Raw genomic sequence first — 25,610 nt, 5'->3', positions numbered from 1 at the left:
AACTTTTCTTATCTGTTGCTTATGTTTTATTACATGAGGAAAAAGAAAGTAAACCATCTTTAAATTTGAAGGGTTTACATATTAAAGCAATAAAAATAATATGGCCCTTACTTAGTCTCAAAATGAGGTTAATTCATCCTGGGATGAATTGCAAATGATGAGATATTATGCTGTATTTATCCAACCAAAATAATAATAACCCATATTCAGAACAATGGGGTAGTCCAAGGAACTCAGTAAGGTTCTAAGAAGGAGGATTGTAGAATTGTGCTATAGTTTATATCGAGTTCTTTTGGAGAAAGAAGCTATTTTTGGAGGAGCACTTGAACGCACCACTTCCTGGGAAAGTGGGAGGTGAATGTTGTCAACGTGACTGTCATCGAGTAACGTTAGAGGGGCAGAGAACAGCGGAGCCTTCGGTGCTCCAGTTGTCTGTATCGTCGGGGACTTGGAAAGTGACTGGGCAGGTGGAGGGACAGGTTGCTAACCTCGGGCTTCAGGGAAAATGGAAATAAGTGGTTATTTCCCAATACCTCCTTTGTGCGCCTTCAGAGCCTCGGTGTAACGTTCAGGACAACTTGCCGTACATTGTCTTTTTTCCTCCTATTTGGACCCAAGAAGCGCTAGCTAGCTTAGCCGCCAGCCAGCCGCCGATAGTGTCAGACACACAGGTACAGGAGAAGAGAGGAGGGGTTGGTGACAAAGGAAGGTGGCGAGGTAACGATGAACCGCTTTCGAAAGTGGCTGTATAAGCCCAAGGTAAGTTGTTGTGTCAGCCCCTGCAGTCAGTCATTTTTTATGCATAGAGCTCGCTAGCCTGATCATTTCATAGACTGTCGGCACATCTGCTAACGTTAGCCCGTGTTCCTGATGTTACACTGTATTAATCAGCAGCTATCCCCTTTGTTGTTGTTGATGCTTTTGTTTTGAAGCTGCAGTCAGGACTAACAATGCTACAGTCTGCCAATTTGGGCTAATACTCATTTACTTACATCTGTCTTCAGCTGACATTAGTGTTCATGTGATTCTGTCTTGTTATTTTAAAGGTTTGAAATACCTTAATAAATCAGTGATTAATAACAATCACAAGACCACTGAAGACCAGCTGAAAAAATATTCGTTTTGCTTGTAAAAGTAGTGTCATTATCAAGTCGTTACCACATAAGAGGAAATATTTTAAAAGGAGAATATATTTTTATAACAAAAGCTCATGTTTTTAATTTCCTTAAAAACTATTTGTTTTCATTATTGATTCTGCTGGATATTTTTTTAATAAACGGGTTTATCATTTGGTGCATATACATGCTAGAAAATAGCACCTTTTTAAAAAATAAAAAAAAGTGCAAAAAACATGATTAAAATAAAAGTATGTGTTTATTCCAAACAAAGAACAAATAAAACATGGCACAGTTTACCTGAATTTGTTATTCTGGTCGACGTTTTCCAAGATCCAAACCTTTTTTAAAGTAGAAGGTGACATATTAATATGGTTTTGTTGTAGTATCAGTTCAAAGTCCAAATATATTTTATTTATATCAGGCAGGACAAAGACACTTTGTTACAATTGATAAGGTGGACTTTAAGAAAACATTGTTTTGTATTTGAAGCCTTAAAGACCACCAAAATACCTACCAGCTATTTTTCTCATGCAGTTTATTTAAAATATTGATTGTCTCAGCTCTGTATACCATTTGTGAATACAGTCTGAAAAAAGGCAAAACAATCAAATCCTGCCCGGGAAACACATTTGTCAGCAAAATCGTCACTTTTTGGGTGCGCTAGTAATGGATGTGCTGTGATTCCTTAAATCAAGCTCAAAGTGTGGAAACATGCCTGACACAGCAGAGGAAGTATTAAAGGCTTGGTTGCCTTGTTAAATGAACAGTTCAGTATATGCCAACTGCAGCACCTTTTAGGATGAGTGAACGTGAACATTTCTCTGGATTGAAAATTCTTGTTAACTTTATAGCAGTGTGTTTGTGTCAGTATATTGACTTAAGGCTTGCACTTAAAAGGTTAAACCTGTGTCATAGCTGCTGTACATTGTAAGTCTTTAAAGATTATTAAGCCTCTTAAACAAGCTGTTGACTGGCGGAGTGTTACTTCTTGACTGTTATTTCTTGGCATGCTCCTGCTTTACTGAAAGTTCCTCGATGATAATGTTCAGAAAAACCCTTGTTATTATGATACCTGTGATAAGAGGTAAGTCAGCTGATAGGTCACTGTGTGTTTGAACTCCACACTCAAGGAATCATCGGACGAAACAGCGGTGATTACAAGATATGCTGCATAGCTAAGCAGTTGTGATCACTCACAAGGCAAGCTAACCGAGCTTGAGCCAAACTATAGAGCATAGACCATGGGTGGGCAATTAACTTTCCCAAGAGGCCGTAGGAGAAACTGGGACTGTTGTGGACTTGCCCTACATTATGATTCGATTGGCTAGCAACAATGTGAGCAGAGCAACATAGTTCAGGGAGATTAACAGATGGAGTGGTGCCAGCCTGTTATGGTAAAGAGTGAGCTGAGCTGTCGATTTAAGTGCCAATCTATTTTCCTAGCTAACCTATGGCTTAAGATGCGTTCTGGGCACCTCCTAAGTGAGTTGTTCCGATCCCATAAAGAAGGGGTCCAGGGGCAGAGCAAGGACATGTTGGAGACATCTCTTGGCTGTTTTAGAAGCACTTCAGTGTTCCCCCAGAAGAACTGAGGAGGTGGCTGGAGACAGGGTTTCCTGGGCATCGCTGAAAATAAATAAAACGTAATCAATTCATGTTCAATGTAAAGGGATTTTTTTAGCCTTGGAGGAAGGGAGTTTCTACAGTTCATTCACACATTGGCAATAAAAAAAGTGTTTAATACATGAAAAATGCGTTTTGCATCCGAAACCTTTAAAAGGTTTGGCAACACGTATTTCCAATTGGGAGCATAAGTAGAGTATAAGTCAGCCTTCTTGATAATAGAAAACTGCTGAATCACATCATCATTGGGTAATTATAATAAGAGCTTTTGCAACAGTAGTGTCACACAAGGCTTAGATAAAAGGCCTCTGATTACACTTTGTCCACCTGTTCTGGACCACATACACACACCTGCGTCATTCCCTGTTCCTGAGTCAAACTGTATTTGCTGTCGCAGCATTTCGGTGATCTGGGGTCAGGCCAAAGTGTTGGGGTTCACCAGAGTATTGTTACATTCGTAAACGACTACTGCCTCTAAAGTGCTGAGCTATTGCATCAGTGCCTTTTCTGCCAAATCACAGCTATGGTAGGATTGAAAAGAATTACGCATGAGTCTGTGGGATTTAAATGACCAGTTCTGCCTCAAAGGAGTGGGGAGAGGCGCTAAAAGCTTCTACAGTTGTGCCAATCAGCATGAAAAGGCAACAGTAATAAAGAAAGAAAGTTCAGATGACTTTGGCACATGGTGCTGAAGAGGCACTTTGCTAGCCAATAGTTGTTTAATTTGTTCTAAGAGAAAATATTTCTGTACTAATTAAAATCTGTTTCCATCCCCCATATTTTGGCATTTATTGTCAAACACCACATTGCATTGTCATTTCCATCAACAGTAAGTGGTTTATCACTGAACTATGCTCTCCTGGAGATAGAAAAATGTTGAATCAGCTTGTTCCTTTGACTGAAGCAGAGCTATTGATATTTCCATAGCTGCTCTGTACCTCTAAGATAAGTCACACAGAGCAGGACTTTTTTTGCCCCTGCCACACAATCCCTTCTTAGTCAAACTCAATGCATTAGTTCCTGGACAAGATGAATGTGTAAAGATGGATGTCCTGCTAAGAAGTACGCATGGGTTGGAAGGACATAATACTGCAGTATTGACAGGTTAGGCTTTCTACATACTTTGTAGATCCTTAAACTGGTTGAGCTGGTTTTTATGCAGCTAGTTAGCAACCCAAATATCTATAAAGAGCTCTCCTACCTGGTGTGTTTTGTAACTCAAGTTATATTTAGTGTGGAGAAGAGTTGTAGATCAAAAAGATAAGCTTGGAGAAGGATTAATAAGAGTGTGCTACATTGCACATTGCAGAAAACAAAGCCAAGACCAATGTTGGCAAGTGTTTCCTCACCTCTCGCTCATCAAGTTGCACAGTGACTGATTACAAAAGACAGGCGGCTAAACCTGGGCATTTCCTCTGTAACCTGTGTTCCTCTCTGTGCTGGTATTCCATCAGGCATTCAGGAGCTGACCTTCAGCTTCACACCACCTCATCTGTCAGTGTGACGGGGCTCACAGGTCGCACCGAGCCCAGTGCACGCACCCCATTTTGCAGCACGCTACTAATTTTGCCCCTCTCCCCACAGGACATTTTAATGTGTAGATAGCTCATACTGCACTCCTCTTTATCTGAACGAAGCAGGTGATAACTTTTGTTTATAGTGTGCTGCTGCTTAATCTTTAGCATGGAAACAGATTGGCTTTTAGCTCGCAACACATCAAACATCAGCCAATGAGGTTTCCTCTTGGCAGATTTGATTAATTACATCATATTTCTAATAACTACTAGTGTTATTTAACAACAACAGTAATAGTCATAATACTGACAATAATAATTTCATTTGTACAACACTTTAAAAAAACGTAACAGTTTGACTAAAACCACAAATTAAAGATAAGTACACACACATATAAAGACACAGTCAGCAATGTCATTTTGCAATTATTCCATCATACACACATTAGATCTGAACTATGGCCCAAACTAATAGGAGGAAGATTAAAGAAGCTAACCGATAAAAATTAATTTTCAGCAGGTATTTGTTGTTGGGCTGGGGAGAGCTGCTCCAATGTTTGAGTCAACATTCCTGCATAAAAACTCAGAGGGAATTTTATATAACAGTAAACAAAGCTTGCATGAGATCAAATCTCTCGAAACTATGCATTTTTTATATAAAGAACAATGCTGTAAAATTATTAACATGTAAATGAAACACGTCAAGGCAGGCAAGTATTTATCATGCTCATAAATCACTGTCAAACCATCATATGAGATACTCTGAAAAAGTTTATTTACACCATCAGAAAGACAGCGAGGCGCGCTGACAGCTGACGGTTTCGACAAAGAAACAGATTTTTTGCTTTCCCTTTGTTCTCTCTTTGTTGCCGGCCGTGTGGGCCCTTCTTGAAATGCATCATTTGAATTTGATTTGAAAAGAAATGTTCATGTATGAAGAGGTGGCGATGACACACAAACTAACAGACGCATCTGTTTGGAAAGTGGGAAAAGGCACAGTCATCAGACTTGTGACGCTTCACATTCTGGCTTTTTAAAAGACCAAAACCTAACACAAGTTTTCATTCCCATTAACACAGTTGTTACTAATACATTTATTGAATTATTAAATGGCTTCTAGGAAGAAGAGTTGAAACGATTAATAGAAGCAAAAAAAAATCTGATAAATTTTCAGATAATTAGATAAATATTAATTCTGAATTGTTGCTTTTTAAATAAAACACTGGGTTTATGTCATTTGAAGATGTCAGCTTGTGGTCTGTGATATGATGATTTTCATCGCAATGTTTATGTACAATGCAAATATTGATAGTAGTATATATCTTTGAGTTTATGCTGGTCAAGAGTGCATTTTTACAACTTTGCTTCTTTTTTTAGTTTTCAATTTTAATCTTTATTATGTCTTTTGTAACAAATGTGTAATTACATGTAAAGTATTTACATAATCCTTGTTTGTACCTTTAATTCATTTGATTTCGTTTTCTTGTCAATATGCCTCCAACATTTAAAATTTTATTACACTTCATATATATTCTTATCAGAGGGAACCATAGCTGCTTATTTATTCTGTAATAATTGCTCCATGCTCTCGCTGTGCTTGTGTCTGGGGTTAGTCTTTGCACAGCCAGTTCTGCATATTTGCTGCAGACTGGTGAGCAGTGGTCACTGTGGTTTCATATTTAGCCCAGTTTCTGGAGTTCCTTGTGGACATCCCATTCTGCTTACCCAACAGCCACGTGGTAATTGATTTGGTGTCAGCTGCTGGGATTTAGAGAGCTGACCCTAGTGCAGATTCAGGCAGGCCAGGCAATTGAAAGCCTTTTTAAATTCATTGCAGGACTGTAAGCAGAACCCAAGAGGTGTGAGGGCACGATGATTGAAGGAAAGTAGCCGTGGAAAACAGTAAGATTTTGAAGTACCACAGAGAATCAGCAAGTCTCAGTCCTGACTGAGGGGGATGTACACTTTTCTGCACCCTGTTTTTATTGGCATTGGTACCTTTTAAATTGCTCTCTTCATTATCATTGATGAAAAACATCACGATCACCTTTGTCTGTATTTATAAGTTTGACTGTTCTTGGAATTACCTGTAAATGAAGCGCCACCCCTCATGATTTGGCTTTTGTCTTCCCAGCAGAGGATGTGAGTGACAGAAGGAAAGGAGAATAGTAGGCTTGTATTTCTAGGTTAGATTTTGGATTTGGCTTTAGTTGAGAATAATGCAGCTTTTTATCAACACTGTAGGGGTTTTTCTTACTGAATTTTATAACTAAGAACATTCATGCTTTACACACTCTTTGCTTAACTGTTTAAGTAATTATCAGATTATCAGTTTGTGTCGTTTTTTCTGTAGCTTTTATGTACTCAAGGCCTCAATAGCAAGAGCTACTTTTTTTAAAGATTGCGCAAACTGGTATGGTTAAGTTAAAATGAAAAGAGAGAGCACATAAATATAATAGTGACAATAAGGGAAACAATATGAAAATCTATAATTTCTTCTAGACACAGTAATGCTCTGTAATAGGTAAAACTGTTTTTGAAGAATTGGAAAGATACAGATTAGTAGTTTGGCAGCTGTAATGCATGAATGTAACAATGATGGGATAAATAAAATATATCTTATGTTATCCTAAATTTTAAACTCAGACCACAAGAAATAACACATTGGATGTTTCAGCACCAAACCTATTGTTCTTTTAGTTTGCTTTGCTTCACCCTTTTATCGAGTTCACCTAAATGGGGATTCAGTCTGGAGACTGCTGGTTTTCCATCATCTGAAGCCTGCCTTGTCCTCTTCCTCTAATGTTTTGGGTCATTATCTTGCTGCAGGGTGAACCACTGACAAACCAGTTACTTGTGTTTATTTGTTGCCATCCATATTGAAGCATCTAGTACTAAATCCCGCAGTGCAGTATTTTTCTGATAATACACAGGTTGTCCCGACACTTCCTTTGCACAGACAGAGGGGTTTCTAACTAACCTTAACCCTAACCTATGGAAGCATCGGGTTCCAGTGTTTTATTTATTTTCATTGCTACAAAAATGCCGTAAGATCATTTTAAAAATAACTTTTTAACATGACTTTTCCGTTTATTTCTTTTCATTTTAAAAATGTAGGATTTTTGACGGCTATGAGCAAAGCACCTGCGAATGAAGTACCCTCCCCCACACCTTGGGCTTTGCCTACCACCTGCAGAGGATGGGAGAGAAATGAGGGAGAATGGCCAGTAACTTGGTTGCAGTCAGAAGTAATGCCGTTCTTTATCAACACTAGAAAACTTTGCAATGTTTCAAGGCCTAATTTACTTCTGGTGCTAAAGGGAGGCTTTAAGTTAATGCAGTTCATGACTAACAAAACAGTCTGTGTTCAGTAAAAGTTTAGCAGTTTTCCACTTACCTTTGTATCATGTTAATCTAAATTTTAATGCTGGGTATGCATCTAGCTGTTTTGCAGTGACGTTGAGGTATCAGGAGTGGGCTTTTAGGTATAATGCCATGTGCACAAGCATGATGACTGGCATAAATGTAAGCTTAGTTTACGCTTGCAGTTGTTACCTTTGCTCATGGTGGCATAAAAAGTAGTCATTATTGCTGATGACCCAATGTCAGGTGGTTGTGTGTTTAATATTGTAACCTGCATCACGTGGCATGCATGCAAACTGGTTGACGTGGAGGCATGAGTCTATGTACTGGTCTTCCTTTAAAAGCATATTTACAGACTATCAGTTGGATTCCCAGTTGTCACAGAAGCTGTGCTGGGATTGCTCAACCAAAAGGAAAATGTGCGACTGTCTACAGAAAAGTGTAGATAAACCGATAATTGTCGCTGTGCTTGAATGACATAGTTCCTTTATATCACCTCTTCTGTTGCTATTACAGTCGTGTAGCATATACTTTTCTCAGCAGTGACGTCTGTCATTTAGAGGTAGACAGCAGTAAGTGAAGCTCAAGTATAAAAGGTTACAACGCTGCGTTGATGTCATAATTGCTGTGCGCAATAACTGATGCATCAGGCATAACCGCAGCTTTAATCTCCACCGACGCCAAACAGAGGTGTGTGTTTGCCCACACAAGTACTGTAGTTATCCCGGGCTGTCATTGTGTGACATCCTGGACAATACTCATTCTCATTCAGTGATCACAACAGTCAGTATGTGGACAGAGTTAGCTCGATTGACTTAGAAGTGTGTGACAAAACTACGGGGAGGACGTGCGTTACCGGACTTGCGTGTTGATTCATTAAAATCAGGAAAATTCTTAAAGTCTGGTCCATCGCAGCATAAGAAAAGGGTCTGAGCATCTCCACGAATGCTTTCATCTGATTGGGACACCGAGCGATACATGGGAAAAAAAAAGTTGTGATTTTATCAAATCTAAAAAAGCGTTCCCTTCTCTAGCCTTGATCCAGAAAACATTACCGGATTGTATAACCAGATTATTTCTTGCATAAGAACGCTGAGGTTTTTGGGACGAGGGGTGTCCCCATGTGTCACCACATGACCATGGGGGGGTGGGATACTGAACAAGCCCCAGGGCCACCTAAATCCTCAGTGCACTTGTGTGTTCACTCTGCCTGCTCGGACCATGTGCTGGGCACATGCTTGGGTCATTGCTGTAATACAACACCGGATTATTTCCATCCCTCACAGAGCAGACGGGCTCATAGATTATGTCATCAGCCCAGATGGGTTGAGCACTTTGATAATACTGAGTCAGTGCACTCAGTTAAGTTGGTAGCGTGCTGTGGACCCAGATCAACTTTCAGCTGGTTTGTGCAGAAATACTCCTCAGACATGAACACAGTTAAAGATTTATGTATTAAATATCTTAAAATGTGGTATTTATGGATGAAAGCCGACTATCAATAACTCTGAGGTAGGAAGGAAACTCCTGACGCGAGCTGAATACGAAGGGAATGACTCAACATAACTGGAAGTAAATCAGCATAACACGGCATTCTTAGAAAGATTATACTTTTTATTCTGCCAAACCTCATATAAATAATGGTTGCAGAAGTTTCCTTGTTTTCTACCAAAAAGATTGGCTTGCTCTTGCCATGGCTTTTATGCTGAGTCCTGAATAATAAATAAGGTGATGAACTGTTCTCAGCTGCTTTCTGTTTTTTCTTTTTTTTGCCAGTCTGCCAGCTGACTGAAAGAAGCAGAGTGAACTGGTTTCCCCCTGCAATATTTGCCTCTGATCGTTGGAAGGAAGCCAGAAGGCAGCAAATTGAGCCTGGAATAGAGTATGGAGGGCACAGCAAGGTTTCGCATAAGTCCCTCAAGTGGGCTCAATGTGCATGCACCGATGCTATGGATGCTCATGAAGCATTAGCCTGACAACCGTCATCATCTGCACAGTCTGAATAGGAATGAAATCAGCAGCTCAAGAAAAGAGCTGGCTGAGATGATCAAAATGCTGATCACACAGCGGCAGGGAACTTTCAGTAGCACGTTTCAATGAGAGTCACGCCGACACCGCATGTTATTGATGTTAACGTTGAACAAAAAAACCCAGCAGAAATTCAACTGAGTCATTGTGAAATGATGTTTGAGGGGTTTTTACTCTAATTGTCACTCTGGATGAAATCTTGGGATCTTGGTCACCTAAAATGATGAGTTTCTGACCGCAGTGGATGGAGATTTAGAGTCATCCCAGACAGAGGGCACCCAGGACAAGTGACAGCAGGACTATAACAGGAGAGTGGCACGCCACAGGGGGCAAGAGCCAAATCTGCTGAATCATTTCCTCACGCAAGGTAGAGCTGTCATTGGTGTTGAATGATGATAACACAACTCACGAGTTCGGGAGTCAAACCCCCAGATGTTTACAACTTTTATACCACGATATGACTCTGCTATTTTAAGGAAATTTTAAGAGAGATTTTCACAGTTATTCTAAAACTTTTAACAATTTTCTCTAAACTTTCAAAGTTTTTTTTATGTAGGCAGATGAACGCAGGCGCTTGTTTCCAATGGATAGCTAGCCTTTTTTAATTTTTGTTTGCTTTTTTAGAAGAGCCTGTAACATCATCATTGACTCATGACGCATGTAACAAAGTATATTACCAGTGGAGACTGTGGATCTGAATCTGTGACAGAGGACTGATCTGTGTTTTATTACTTTCAAAGGTCTGGAAAGCTTTTTTAGTGAATAAGTCATCGGTTTACTTTTAAAGGCCAGTAAAGCTATTTCAGTGAGTATGTCATCAGTTTCTAACGAACATGTGTTCTGCTCTCCAGTCGATACCACTTAACTACTGAGTGTAAAAGGGACCTTGCAGATACATTATTATTTTTAAATGTAGTTATGAGTCTTTTTTCATCTAGTGGGCGCTAATGTAAAAAATAATTTGGGTTTTGCCTCTCCTGGAGGGTGTCAGAATATACAGCATGTGCAGTTAAAATGTTTGTAAGGTCCTAAGTCCACTCCTACTGCCTGAAACTCCTTGTTTGGAGTCCAAGCTTTTATTCCATGACTTATCTACATAACCATGTGCCACATTTGCATAATGCCTGTCTAGGCACGCCTAGTTTGGCACGCCTTCAGACAGACTTGTTTCAGCTGTGAGCATTTCATACCAGATGTTGCATTGTTAGTTGGAACAATGAGTACAAGTCTTGAAAACCCAGGAGATCACTTATAGTTTTAATTGCAGTGTCAACACAGCCACCCATTTATTTTCTTCCACTTATCCAATTGAGGGTCGCAGGGGTCCTGGAACCTATCCCAGTTGTCATGGGGCAGGAGGCGGGGGATAAATCACACCTACAACTAATGTAGAATCACCAATTAATGAAGCCATGTATGTCATTGGGTTGTGGGATGAAGTGAGTTACCCCAAGAGAAAACATGTTTACTCAACACAGAAAGGCCCCTGCCTGAATTTGAATCTGGGGAAAGAGATTCACGTCAAAAGGCTAAAATGGATGAGATGAGATTAAAGGTTTTGGTGCAGAAGATTTTCAGGTTTTGAAAATGGGCTGCTGTAGTCTGTATGTCTTTGTAATGGCTGCATTAGTCCGATAATGTTGTGTCTGTTCACATGTAGCACATTATAACTCAACTAAATTTAAATTCACTTGAGCTGGTGCAGCTGTCTTAAAGGTTTTCACACTAGTGTCAGAAAAGGGGGCTGATGCAGACGTCTACACTGCATGAAATTCAGTCCTTTCATACCTTTGTACTAACTCTTATTAAATTATTATTCAATGCTGTATGGTTCTGTAGACCAAACAGCTCACGCATTCCTGCCTTTACCTAAATCAGCATGCCGTGAACACTGCTTGCCTTTGACTTATCCCCCATGATGCAATGCTGCAGGAATGTTTCCTCTTGTGTGAGGAATGCAGCAGGAGGAGGCTATAGCATGGTGTCTGTCTCAAACACTTCTTTTCTTCCTTCTTCAGCGTTGGCCTATATCCTTCAGAAAGTCTCCAACTGAATGCCGGCAGACTGTGAGAAGTGTTGTGTCCGGACTAGAAAAAGGTCTTTCACTGTCCCCCACTCCTGTTTCCTGTTTGGTCATTGACATTTGTATCATAGGCTCGCTCATTGTTGTTCAGTTGTCCAGTCGAACTGGCCTGTCTTGCCACTGCTGATGTCACAGCTTTTCTCTCTGTTCAGAGGTCGAATTTAGACAAAGAGGATAAATACCTCATCTTGCGATCATTTGGCTGTATTCCTGTATGAATAATATTTCGTTTGTGTTCATTTACCATTAGCCTACACATTCAGAGACACTTAGTTATATATATATATATATATATATATATATATATATATATATATATATATATATATATATAAAAACACCCAGCACGCCCCTGCGGGCGGTTTATCCTTCAAGCTCGGGTCCTCTACCAGAGGCCTGGGAGCTTGAGGGTCCTGCGCAGTATCTTAGCTGTTCCCAGGACTGCGCTCTTCTGGACAGAGATTTCCGATGTTGTTCCCGGGATCTGCTGGAGCCACTCGCCTAGCTTGGGAGTCACCACACCTAGTGCTCCGATTACCACGGGGACCACCGTTACCTTCACCCTCCACATCCTCTCGAGCTCTTCTCTGAGCCCTTGGTATTTCTCCAGCTTCTAGTGTTCCTTCTTCCTGATATTGCTGTCATTCGGAACCGCTACATCGATCACTACGGCCGTCTTCTTCTGTTTGTCTACCACCACTATGTCCGGTTGGTTAGCCACCACCATTTTGTCCGTCTGTATCTGGAAGTCCCACAGGATCTTAGCTCGGTCATTCTCCACCACCCTTGGGGGCATCTCCCATTTTGACCTCGGGACTTCCAGGTTATACTCGGCACAGATGTTCCTGTACACTATGCCGGCCACTTGGTTATGGCGTTCCATGTATGCCTTGCCTGCTAGCATCTTGCACCCTGCTGTTATGTGCTGGATTGTCTCTGGGGCATCTTTACACAGCCTGCACCTGGGGTCTTGCCTGGTGTGATAGACCCCAGCCTCTATGGATCTTGTACTCAGAGCTTGTTCTTGTGCTGCCATGATTAGTGTCTCTGTGCTGTCTTTCAGTCCAGCTTTGTCCAGCCACTGGTAGGATTTCTGGATATCAGCCACCTCCTCTATCTGCCGGTGGTACATGCCGTGCAGGGGCCTGTCCTTCCATGATGGTTCCTCGTCTCCCTCCTCTTTCTTGGGTTTCTGCTGCCCGAGGTATTCACTGAGCACTCGGTCAGTTGGGGCCATCTTCCCAATGTATTCTTGGATGTTCCTTGTCTCATCCTGGACTGTGGTGCTGACACTCACCAGTCCCCGGCCCCCTTCCTTCCGCTTAGCGTACAGCCTCAGGGTGCTGGACTTGGGGTGAAACCCTCCATGCATGGTAAGGAGCTTTCTTGTCTTTATGTCAGTGGCTTCTATCTCCTCCTTTGGCCAGCCTATTACCCCAGCAGGGTACCTGATCACGGGCAGGGCGTATGTGTTGATGGCCCGGATCTTGTTCTTACCATTCAGCTGACTCCTCAGCAGGTACTTGGTGGTTGCAGCTTTTCTAGCGGCCTCTTCATGGTTCCCATTCGCCTGCGGGATCCCCAGGTACTTGTAACTGTCCTCTATGTCTGCAATGTTGCCTTCTGATAGATATATATATATATATATATATATATATATATATATATTTTTTTTTTTTTTCCATTACAGTGATGCCAAATACACTCATGAAATGACAGAAGCATTTATTTATTAGCTAAACATCAGTATCAGATGATATTCCCTTTAACACTTTATCACCCAAGTTTCATGCAGACCTGATGGACTTATCTCATCTTTCAGGAACCATATGAATTTTCTCTCCCTCCCAACATAGTCAAGGAGTAAGGTAATGTGAAGCTCACATGGTAAAAACTAGGTGGAGCTGGGGATTTTCTGTCAGTGTTAAGATAGCAGTGATTACTTTGTGCTACCGTGATACACAGCTTATCTCTGTAAAGCTCATCTTCTCTTCTTTCCTAAACTGTTTTGTCACTTAAAAAAATGGTTGAACAAATGGTCATTTAAAGATTTAAAGAGTGCTTGTAAAAAATGCTCACTCAACTTTGGACCACTAAAAAAATCTTGATAATCTTAGAATTATGACTTTTACTAACATTTAATGGCCTTTTCCCCCCGAAGTCTGCCTTTAGTCTCAGTGATCTGACTTTTCCTGTATAAATCTACCATTTTTCTCACAATTTGGGTGTTTTTATCCTCATAAACAGATTGAAGTCACTGAAAACATTTTCATTCATGAAAATATTTTCAGTATTACCCTGGATTTATCATGTATTCATTTATAGTCTATGTAAGTAGGGTGTAAAGCAACCTTGTTAAGGCCTTCTCTGCTCCCTGCTTCCATCTTATTCAGTAAACATAACACGGCATATGAAACATTGCATAAAAATTCACACACATGAACAAAATGTGCTGGGATATTATTGATTTTACTCGTAGCAAGTTGAAAAGCTGTGTTTGGATACAAAGTGGGTGTCGTATTGGCAATGACAAACATCTGCCCTACTGAAAGAGCCCTAAGCTCGAATTGAAATGCTGATCTGCTTCACTTTAGTGCCGCTGTTCTCCAGTCATCTTAACATGGGTCTTTACCTGGGAAAGACACATTATCTTCCTTGTGATTGCATTGTCATCTAATAAAAGTTTGACCTTGACAAAAAAAATGTACAAAATGTTCTTTTATTGTGCGCTACGTGTTAATTAGGATTGCCAGGACGTGTTTGGTTACTGCTAATAACCTTTCTAGAGCAGCATGTTCACAGTAGTTTTTCCACCTCGCAGTAATAATGCGACCCAGCTGTAGGAGATATCTCTGTTTTCTTCTTGCTGTTTGTTTCATTATTAATGAGCAAGAGAGTGAGGGAACAGCACCATGTATCATATTCAGAGAGAGAGAGAAGCACGCCTCCATGGGGAGAGCATCGTGCAACAGGAAACACTGCAAACTTAAGGGAAAAGATCCTGTGAGAGGTTCCGATAAATACCAGTATTCTCTGGTTTTTCACGTCATAAAAAACACTTCCCGTCAGTGCACAGCAGGCAAATGTTTACTGGTGCAGCTCTCTCTGCTTCCAGTCTGCACAGTCATGCTGGCCTTTTGAGCTCCTGTGCCATCACTGAGGCTGCGTGGTTTGTGATGATGCACATCGGTATGTGGTCGCCGTTTTCAGAACCATTAACCTTTTGGTTAACAGAAGCCCTTCGCAGGATGTGTGTGTATGCGTTTGTGCACACTTGAAATGGAAATTTGGTATCTAGATTGTCCAGTTAAGTTTGAATTGCAATTATAGATGAACCGTTGTTGTGTTTCCATTTTTTTAACGTATCTTTTTCTGCCTGGTGTGTTGTGGCTGTGTGTGTGTGCTTCGCGCTAAGCCTTGAAGTGATTTGCTGTGTTGTGCGTTTTCGCCACAGTGAAGAGCACATGGCAGGAGATATCCACCAGCGCTAGGCTCTCTAATTACACCTGCTCTTCCAGGGAGCTTTTATACCACAGTACTGTGGAAAAGTCTTGCGCCACTCCTCATTTCCTTGTATTTTGCTTCCAAGGAGCCAAAATTTCTTGTAATTTCTTAAAGTTGCCTTAAGCAGTTTAGTTAGTTTTCCACGCTTTCTGAGGGTATTTCAAAACGTTTTTATTTTCACAGTTTTAACACAGTTTGATGGGCGTGAAATAGTTTTTGCACCAACAATGTAATTCCCAAAGATATATTATCTGAAAACATGACATATCATGGCACAAAGAAGTGACAGGGCTGAAAACTATGAAAGGTTGTTGAACAGTATCTGAAAGTCAAGTCTTTAAGCAAAGACTGGATACATGGCCCAATAACCGGAGTGAAAATCAGTGGTTACATGTCTTATGGAGTGATGAACCCAAAATGTTAATTTCTGGGTCAAATGTATGGAGGAGATCAGGAGATGGGTACAACAGTGAGTGTCTGTAGCCATCTCTAACACGGTGGAGGCTCTGTCATGGTTTGGGTCTGTCTTTCAGCCAGTCATGTTGGGGATCTTGTCAGAATTAAAATTATGAGTGCAGAAAAGTTATTGTCAGATTGGATCCACCATACAGTACGATCTGGAAAGCAACAGATTCATTATTCAATATGACAATGACCCCAAATGGAGTAAAATTGTTCCTGGATAGGAAAAAAAATACACACACAGGAGCCCCAAGTTCAGCATTATTGAAGCAGTGTTGGATCATCTTGATAGAGGACAGAAAATGTGGCCAAACTTGAAAGAACAACTCTGAATGCCCTTCATATGTTTGCGCCTCTAAACACTGCTCAGATTTCTTATTTTCCTAACAAAACTTAAAGAAATAAGGTGTGGCTCAAGACTTTTGCACAGCATTGCTTATAAACCTTTGTTAGCTCCTTTTGTTTAGATTTTAGCAGGGTTAGTCATTTATTTCCTCATACTGTATGTGTTTGTGAAATGTGCGTATGTACGAATATGAATTTCTATTGTATTTCTCACAAATCAATCCCAGCAAATGGGAAAGCAACCTGCGTTACGCTGGCCTTTACAGCGCCCTACTTACCTGATTTTATTTTTGTCCCTAAAGATCAGCAGTATGTTGGTTTGTTATACGTCCTCTGTGTCCTGTTAGTGCTTAATTGCTTTGGCGTGACTTCTCCCTCTGTTGTGCTCTTTTTATTTTGCTCCTTTCGTGTGAGATTAGCTCCTGTATGAGAAATGAAAAGTTGCCTTGAAGCGTTAAATTGACAGCTGGGTACAAAGTACGTTTACATAAACACTCCACCTGTTAACAAAAGGTTAAGTGGTAAAACAACATTAATAACAACAGAGATTTAATACATTATACCACTGACTTGTACAGCCTACGCAGAAAGTGGTAAGATAGAGAACAAAATGTATTTATACCTAGAAATCCACTGTGCAGTCTACAAGTGGTAATGAATGAATACAACATACAGTTCTCTTACTTGATTATTAGTTCCTCAGTAAAGAGTTGAAGAGCAAATTAGAAAATATTTTTTATTACTTTTACTTGGTTTCCTTTCTATTTGCAGGGTGGTTCTTTATTGTAACTATGCTTCTTGGCAATAAATCTTATTCCACTTAATTCCCTTAAATGTTGCCATGTTTAAGGAGAAATAATAATCAGTAATAATCAACCAAACACAAGGCTCAATGCATACAGTTAACAAGAGAGAGAGCATACAATGATGAATAATGATCTACACCCTGTAATGAAAGTAATATAATTAGGAAATCCATTTTGAATCGTGACATCATCTTTCAGCTAGAAATCTGTTTTGTTTTTTTGCTCAGCTGTTAGAAATTCCCCCTTCAAACCCTGAGTGTGAGTGACTCACCGACCCAACAAATCCATCCAAAAATCTTGTTTAGCTTCAGCTGTATAACCGTAGCGTTTTGTTAAGTGAGCAGAGCGTCAATTTTTCTGTTTTTTAGTAACAAATGTCTGATAAACGCAACACAATGGCCGCTATTGGATGACTTCTTGTGTTTTATTTTTAGGGCATTTTAAACAGCACCAATTTTGTTATGAAAGGTTAGGTAACACAGGTGTTATTAATCATATTTAAACCCGAGCAGAACCTTCGCCACTGTCGTTAGTAACACCTGTGTTTCCCTGCTGCTTAATGTGAGAGGGTTGCTGCGAAAAAGGCCTGTGGTAAGATGCATGAGTGTCTGTCTAAATCCAATCCAGGCTAACACTAAGACATAACCATAAAGTGTGCACTGAATGCTAAAGTCAGTTTGAGTATATGTATCTTCATAAGAATGATCACAAAAGCCATCGGTAGCGATCATGCTGTTAGCCCTGTGACTGGCAACCTGTCCAGAGTTGACCCTGAAGAAGATCAGCTGTTAAGAAAATGCATGGGTAGATGATATCAGCGACTGTTGTGAAAGTAAAAACACAACAGTTACGTGACATATTTTATATATCGACATCTGGGTCAGGAGTCAAACATCTTACCAAAGTGTCTGAAGACTTCCAAGTCCTTGCTTTACCTTGTCTGTATTGTTTCTAGTAAAGGTTTTGTTGTTTGCTTTCATGTATAGTGATTTCTTCTGTAAACACTGTGCTTTTTATGACATGTAAGATTAGGTCAGATGACTTTGTGCCTTGTGCCCCGTCCAGAACCAGGCGGGGTGCTCAACCTTTTTGAACTGCTTGCTTTGCCGCTAAGTTAATAATGTTTACTAAATGAAAGACATTCACTAAAATATTAAATGAACACTTCATGGTTTTTTAATTGTCTGACAGATTAACATTCAGAAACTACTGCTCTGGGGGATCAAATGCTTTCTGTCTTTAATAATTCCATTCAGTGCTTATGTTTTAATACCCAGAATACTCAAATATGCCTAAAGATGGCCAATTATATTATATTATTTGCAGAAAATGCTAATATACTAGTATAATACTAATATGCTAATTTTGTAGCTAAGGCTACCTTTATCAAAAAGTGAGAAGAGGCTTTATGTGATGGATGAGGCACAATAGTTAAACCCAGAAGTGAATAGAAATAATACCCCTAATCTCTATAGATGAACGATGGTAAGAAATAACAGTCAGTGATAAAAGGATAGATACACATCATAAAGTAATTGAAACTTATAAGCTTATGCCATTTACATTGCCTTGCTTTGATTGTCAAATACTGAAATTACTGCTTTGTGTTTCTGTGCAGAGGACAGACCCTCAGCTCTTGGCCCAGTTCTATTACGCCGATGAAGAGCTGAACCAGGTGGCCACAGAGCTGGATAGCCTTGACGGCAGGAAGGACCCTCAGAGATGTACCCTGCTGGTCAACCAGTTCAGATCCTGTCAGGTTGGCAGATAACAAGCAAAACTTTCACTGTCTTTTATTACAAGCAATGCATGTAGATACGCGAATCTGTAATTTAGGTAAATTAACCCCGATTTTGGGTTTGGTTTTGATTTCCTTTGCTTGTTTTAATGTAATTTACATGATTTCCTGACTCTAACCTGATTTGGCCTCTCAACTAAAAATAAAGACAGCCACTATTATCCCTTTCCGGACACAGGCGCGGTGATATGACTGTTGCCTTAGTAAACACTGCATGAAACAGTCTTGCTGATAAGTGAGATAAGTAGACTTTGCTTGGAAGCCATCAGTTGACACAGTTAACTTTGCTCTGATAACACAGAGCCCTGTGTCACGTGGTCTCTCTGTAAATGATTACCGGAGTGGCTTCTTTAGAAAGAGGCATTTTATAACGTGAGATGATTTCCTTTTGGGATTAGAGTTGGTTTATTGGTCTCATTTTAATCTTCTGAATATAAATCAGGTTGAATCTGAGCCACAGAACAAGAATCTTAAGGTGTGAATTCATGGTGGGTTATTTATGTGCTCGTGCAGCGCATTGTTGCAGGTTTTCATGAGGTCAAGGCTGAGAGGAGATTAGCGGGTGATGCTGGGCATGAGTGATGGCTGCTATGCTGCGTCATGCTGAAAGACCTAGAGGTGGTAGGGGAGGTTTTCATGTGACCTGTTGTGCCTTAGCCTCCTCCCCACTGGCAGAGCGCACGGGGAGAACCACCTAATAAGGTCATCACTTGATCCCCGACTGTTCTCTTTCCTCTCCATCCTTCCCTCTGCCGTGCTGCCACCTTTTTTTTCTTCTCCATTATATTCTCAATTAGGCTGATTTTTAATTAGTCTCTGATTTTTTTCAATGAAAATATTTAACAGCCATTCCTAAGCACTTATACATTTAGAGAGGAGGCTTTTTAGAGTGGCTTCTCTCAAAGGCATTAAGGTTTTTTTGAGAATGACTGAAGCAGCATGATACCCCATAGCCCAGAGGCCCTAAGAATAGAAAGCAAGTACATTCAAGCCAAAATGTTGTGCTTGAACCTGCCACTGCAGCTATCAGCTCTTATTCATGGACCTCTGCGGGGGTTGCTGGCATGCTGCTCACATTATGTTGGCACTGCTGTTCTTACAGTGTGGCCTGCTGGAACAGGCGTGCGTGTGCCTTTCAAAATGGACAAAGATTGAGATGGATGGAGAAACATAAGAGACAGGCAGAGAAGAGGCCAGATGAGGACAATAAGGAGAGTGAGATGGGCTTAAAAAAAAAAAGGAGGAAGGAAGCTAGTCTTGTGTCATATTCAGGGTGTCGCTGCAGTCGCAACTCCTGAATACGTGGAAACAAACATAAGTGAAGGTTATCACCAGTGTCCCCTGCTGGGAGGCGCTCACAGACGTTGAGGTGGCACTTGGACCGGCCCCAGACACATGTGCAGAACACAGCCATAAAGGAATCAGTGGTTAAGCTCTCCCTCTCAAAGCTTTTTAATCTCTCTCCTCGGGGCGAGCAGAGAAAGACGCAGTGCTGTGCCCGACAAGATTACAGTGCACAGTGCAGCTGCGGTTGAGTGAAAGGCTCATTGTAAGTCATTGTTATGGCTGTTGTACATGCCAGCGGCACATAAGCTCTTGATTAGCTCTTGTTGTATGTGACAGTGCATTTTCACTGCTGGAATTATGGGCTTTAGTTCAATGTTTTTATTGAAGGAAAATGTAGCTGTGAGGGCCATAATGGTCTCATGTGTTTGTCAAGTTGTTCCCATTCACGTCCTAATCAATGGTCCTCAGACACTGCGCTATAATGGCCTTCTTGAAAGGGTGACCGATGTTTAAGCACGGATTATTGACCAAGATTAGTTAAACAAAACAAAACAAAAAAACGCTTTTCAAGAACAGACTTTCACTCGCTCGTGTTTTTCTCTGCCACTAGTTCAATTTAGTTTTCTGTCACTCCCGTGTTCATCTGCAGGACAACGTGTTGAACATCATCAGTCAGATCATGGATGAATGTATCCCCTTCGACCGGGCCAACAGAGATTTTTGTGTCAAGTTCCCCGAGGAGATTCGTCATGACAACTTGGCAGGGCAACTGTGGTTTGGAGCCGAGGTAGTGTATTCACAACTTCATCAATCTGGGAAAAAATGACCTTTCTCTGGCTCAAAACAAAATGATATTTAATTTTTTTTTTTTTCACACACTGAGTTTTTTGAATGCCAAGTGTGCCATCGTAAACAATTTAATTCTCTGTGCATAATTATATTATCTCTGCTTGTTCCTGTCCAGTGTTTGGCTGCAGGCTCCATTATCATGAACAGGGAGATAGAGAGCATAGCTATGAGACCCCTAGCTAAGGATCTTACTCGCAGCTTGGAGGAGGTACGCAACATCACCAGAGACCAGGCCCTGCGAGACCTCAACTTGTACACAGACCGCATGAAGGACGCATTGCGACATTTTGACAGCCTTTTTGCTGAGTTTGAGCTCAGGTAAAAATAGAGACAAGACTTTATTATCAGTGGTATGCACTGGGTTAATCTAGATTTATCGTCCACTTAATGATATTTCTGCAAGTGTGCCAAAAAGTCATTACGTTCCACTTTCTGTTTTCTTCCACTGGCAGCTACGTGTCAGCCATGGTGCCTGTGAAGTCTCCCAAAGAATACTATGTACAGCAGGAGGTGATTGTGCTCTTCTGTGAGACTGTGGAGAGGTGAATTTATAGACAGACATTTTTCTGCTAAATAATCCTCTTCTGTGAAATACCACACAGAGATGATGCGGTTAATTTGACTACTTTTTTTTATTTCAGGGCCCTGAAGTTGGGCTATCTCACACAGGACATGATTGATGACTATGAACCTGCACTGATGTTTACAATTCCCAGACTGGCCATTGTGTGGTAAGTGTTGCCTGTCCTTTCACTGCCCTCTTTGTTTTCCATTCCTTTGCACCCTCTTACAGAATTTTAAACATGTTTTTAGTGGGCTGGTTGTGTATCCAGAGGGACCTCTCAACCTAGACCGAAAATCAGAGGATATGTCTGAGCTCTTCAGGCCTTTTCGCACTTTACTGAAGAAAATAAGGTAAAAGCCATGAATATCTAACATGGCAACAAATGTATTTTTTCACAGTTTATCACTATGCTCCAGCTATCCTGTGCTGCTTTTTTCAGAGACCTGCTCCAGACCCTGACTGAGGAGGAGTTGATGACGCTAGAGAGAAACTTGTGCATTTCTCAAGAAGGGGAGTTGTCCACAAGCCAGGCGCTGGCCACAAACGGCGTACCAGCTCCAGTCCAAGAGAATCACTCGTCCTGCAGTCCTGCTAATGAAATCTCCAAAAGGGGGAGTGAGGGAGAAGAGGAGCCACCGGCTGCGCTTGTCTGTCCCAGTCAGGAGGAAGAGTTGGCAGGAGTGGAAAAAGGCTGGGAGGAGGTGGAAACTGTGAGGGGAGAGGAGGAACAGGAGCAGGGTTTACTCTGTGAGGAGGCAGAGGAGGCTGAGCTGGCATGCTCCATGCAGTACGATGAGGAGGAACTGGAGCAGCTCAACATGATGGTGTACCGCGTGGGAGACGAGATGTCGACTCTGCTGTCGCCTCCCAGCCAGGGTCAATCTCCAGCCCACGATCCCAACAGAGGACAGCCTGCAGGCTCCAGTGGGGTTTCCAGCACAGAGGTCTCTCCACGCAGAATCTTGGGGAGCCGAGGAAGGACGGGCATTTGTACAGAGGAAGACAGGGTCTTCTTCATGGAGGACCTGGATGCAGCAGGAGAACACATCACCAGAGAGCCTCGCTGTTATGTCACCTCTCCTCCCAAAGAGTCTGCTCGTCCTGTGCAGCGCAAGCTCGCACCAAGGCCAGACTCGGTTAGGAACGGCTGGTTTTCTGAGACAACATCTGAGCAGCCTTGTCCACAGCCACGCAACCTGAACACACACTGCCCAACTGCAAAGTGTCCCCCTTGTACTAATGTCCCTGGTTCAGAACCTCTGCCTTACACCAATGGGTGGGACATGGGTTTAGAGGGGACAGCGTCTGAAACAGCTGAAGTCATCGCCCATCGTATGGGAGGCATGAAGCTGTCTGCTACAGTCATCTTCAACCCTCACTCACCCAGCTTGACAGAACTGGCTGTGGACAAGCTGCTGCTACCTCGGCCTACTCCCTCTGAGATTGAGCCCTGTGGCCCCCTGGTGGCCACTCACTGCCTGCTCAACTCTTGCGTCTGCTGTGGCAGCTGCGAGGATGGCCACGAGGATGCCATCACCACAGAGACTACTGGACTCGGTTTAGGGCTCGCTCTGGGATTGGACAAACATTGTACGACGCCTGCCTCCAGCGCTGTCATTCAGTCCTCTGCTTGTCGGCTCCCTCCTCGTCCTCACGAACACAACAATAAGGACGACGTGGCCCATTTGAGCCCTCCTTCCTCCCGCTCTGCAGAGCCACTCGAAGAGGCTCCTGGGCTGGGACACCAGGCTCAGGATTGTAGCTCTAGTGTCAGAAATGGAGCCTCCCCATGTAATCACCAGCTGAGGACTGAAAAAAGACATACTAGTGGCGGCCGACAGAGGGACAAGGAGATGGATAACGAAAATCCAGAAAATAAGGATATGAAGAGGTACACCAAAGAGGACAACAGGAGAAGCTCCAGGTGTGTTTCAGTTTCATTTTACAATATTTTATGTGGCGAACATGGACTCCTCCATGCTCCATTAACACATATCCAGTTTGTTTTGTTTTCCTTAATTCATCACAATTTTCCACTTTCTTTTCTCTTAATATTCATATCCGTTTGTTTTGTTTAAGTCTTTATATATATGCATGAATCTCTGTATTTGGTTATTTTTAGTTTTCAGAACTCTCCACTCAGCTCTGTGTCAGGTAGTGACTGTGAGAGTGTGTCGGTCACCACATGTAGTCTGTCGAGCAGTGCATATACACCCAGGTAACAAATCATTCATCCAAATGTGTGTCTGTCTCATGTTTGTGCTTACTTCCTGCTCACATTCACAGTAACTAAAGAAACCTTTAATGGCTAATTTTAAAAAAATGATGCATTTGTTAATTTGGGCAGAGTAAATGGTGTTATTGTGCATTTATTTCCACTTTGTATTAAAGTGGAGCTTCAAAGATTTTATTCCTGGACTCCACCAGAGTAGCTTTGCAAAGTTAAGATGGTCCTCATTTATTTTATTTTGGACCATTAGTTAATTTACTGTCTAAATCAAGCTTTTTTAGCTCCTCTCACTTTAAGGCAACTCCACTTTTGTTCTGATTGGCTGCCTCTTGCAAACAGAAGGTTTGAACTGAGGCTTTGTAGGGGTGCTGTTGTCACAGCCAGAGCTGTGTACCAGAAGTGACTATATTATGAGTATCCACTCTCATCTACATTGTGCAGTTTTCAAGAATAGAAAAAGAAAACAGAAGCAGAGCATTAAGAGCAAACTGAACCGTTTGGCTCTCAGGATGTCTCGTACATAGTGAATTTGTATGCATATATAAGAGGAAAATCAGGAAAAGGATAATTGGTCCACTTTAAATATGGAAATCTGCTTTTATTGATGTAAACTGACTGTGAAAATGATGTATGGACGTTTGGGGACAGATGTTAATTGATGATCCTTCACTGTGTCTCACCGCTCCCTTCAGTCCTGTCAGCAGTCTGACTCCCAGCTCAGGGACATCAGAAGACCCAGACCAGCAGGAGATCCAGCTGGCCGTACAAGTTGCCAAAGCAGCAGCCAGAAACAAGATCAGATCTCGTTTCCACAGCAGCAGCGACCTCATCCACCGTCTCTTTGTCTGTATATCAGGTATAAAAGCTCTCATTCTTGATTCGCTCTCTACTCACCTCTTTTTCTCGCTTGGCCTGATCTCCATTCTGTGTTTTTGTGTGATGCAGGTGTTGCTGATCAGCTGCAGACCAACTATGCGAGTGACCTTCGCAGCATCCTCAAGACTCTTTTTGAAGTCATGGCAACCAAGTGTGAGGAAGGAGACAATGATAAGCAGAAGAAAGGTCAGAAAGGTGTTTTTTGATTATGAGATATTTTTAGTGTTACAATATTTTGCTTTCTCTCTTTAACAGACTAAAGACTGAAGTCAAAACAGCCTTTTGAATTAAGCAGAAGTAGTAACTAGTATTTAGTCATATTGCTCAAAAGATTAAACTTTCTTATAAAGATTTAACCAGTGGCCACAATATGATTTTCTTTTAATCAAAACAATGGATTATGGATCGTGTGACAGTGTAAAAATGAATGCTTGCATTAATTATGTGCAGAGAGTGATCATTGTTCACTCGAATAGCATCGTTTTCTGAAGGCAGCTGCTTTCAGTGAAAAGCTCTTTAAAAACACACCATACCTACCACCTTACTTAATGAGCCTGATGTTTCCCTAATGAGGCTCCATGTGAAAAAAATTAACTCTAAATTAACAGTGATAGGTGCGCACCCCATTTCTGATCGTGAAAAACTGCTTGTTTAAAAATAAATAAATAATAATAGTTTAATCCCATTATAATGGGATTTAATCCCCCATTTGAAAAACAAAAATTCACAAATGTAGTCACTGGAGAGCATGTTCAAATACTGCTATTCTCTTTATCCTCATTGCCACATTTGCAACACCTGATATTTGCATCAAAAGTCTCGGTTAGATGCAACATAAATAAATAATAGCAAATGTTACTAGCATTTTAGCTCTTTATGGCATGGTTGGAAACTGACGAAAAATGGTGGTAGCTGGGTCTTTGTAAGGAATATCAAATTCAAATTCAAATTCAAATTTTATTTGTCACGTACACAGTCATACACAGTACGATATGTAGTGAAATGCTTGGACAGCTGCTCGTGACCTAAAGAAAACAAAAAAGGAAAAGGCTATGAATAAGATAGGAAATAAATATGAAAAATTAAAAAGGGTAAATTTAACTAGGAAGGAATAAAATATAAATTAAGGTTAAAAATGAAATAACTGTACAACACAAAT

At 41.2% G+C, this 25,610-nt stretch overlaps 1 protein-coding gene across 4 annotated transcripts in view; it reads left to right on the top strand.

The window, feature by feature from the left end:
- Positions 1-372: 372 nt before the first annotated feature.
- The window catches only part of zfyve28 (zinc finger, FYVE domain containing 28), a 28,437-nt gene continuing 3,199 nt past the window's right edge, over positions 373-25,610 (top strand). The window contains exons 1-12 of one of the 4 annotated variants that reach the window (XM_080293809.1): positions 375-759; positions 9,395-10,013; positions 18,465-18,605; positions 20,581-20,718; positions 20,896-21,098; positions 21,233-21,322; positions 21,422-21,511; positions 21,594-21,695; positions 21,785-23,269; positions 23,468-23,563; positions 24,268-24,431; positions 24,521-24,637. In XM_080293809.1, the coding sequence (XP_080149935.1) occupies positions 20,611-20,718; positions 20,896-21,098; positions 21,233-21,322; positions 21,422-21,511; positions 21,594-21,695; positions 21,785-23,269; positions 23,468-23,563; positions 24,268-24,431; positions 24,521-24,637 (2,455 nt within the window). In that variant the 5' untranslated portion in view covers positions 375-759; positions 9,395-10,013; positions 18,465-18,605; positions 20,581-20,610. Of the gene's footprint in view, positions 760-3,716; positions 3,846-9,394; positions 10,014-18,464; positions 18,606-20,580; positions 20,719-20,895; positions 21,099-21,232; positions 21,323-21,421; positions 21,512-21,593; positions 21,696-21,784; positions 23,270-23,467; positions 23,564-24,267; positions 24,432-24,520; positions 24,638-25,610 lie in introns of those variants that run through there. The other 3 variants (XM_026151926.2, XM_080293810.1, XM_026151927.2) reach the window with 3 other exon arrangements.

This window comes from Astatotilapia calliptera, chromosome 19 (genome assembly GCF_964374335.1).
Source record: "Astatotilapia calliptera chromosome 19, fAstCal68.1, whole genome shotgun sequence".
Taxonomy (NCBI): domain Eukaryota; kingdom Metazoa; phylum Chordata; class Actinopteri; order Cichliformes; family Cichlidae; genus Astatotilapia; species Astatotilapia calliptera.
This window is presented reverse-complemented; position numbering and strand designations above follow the sequence as displayed.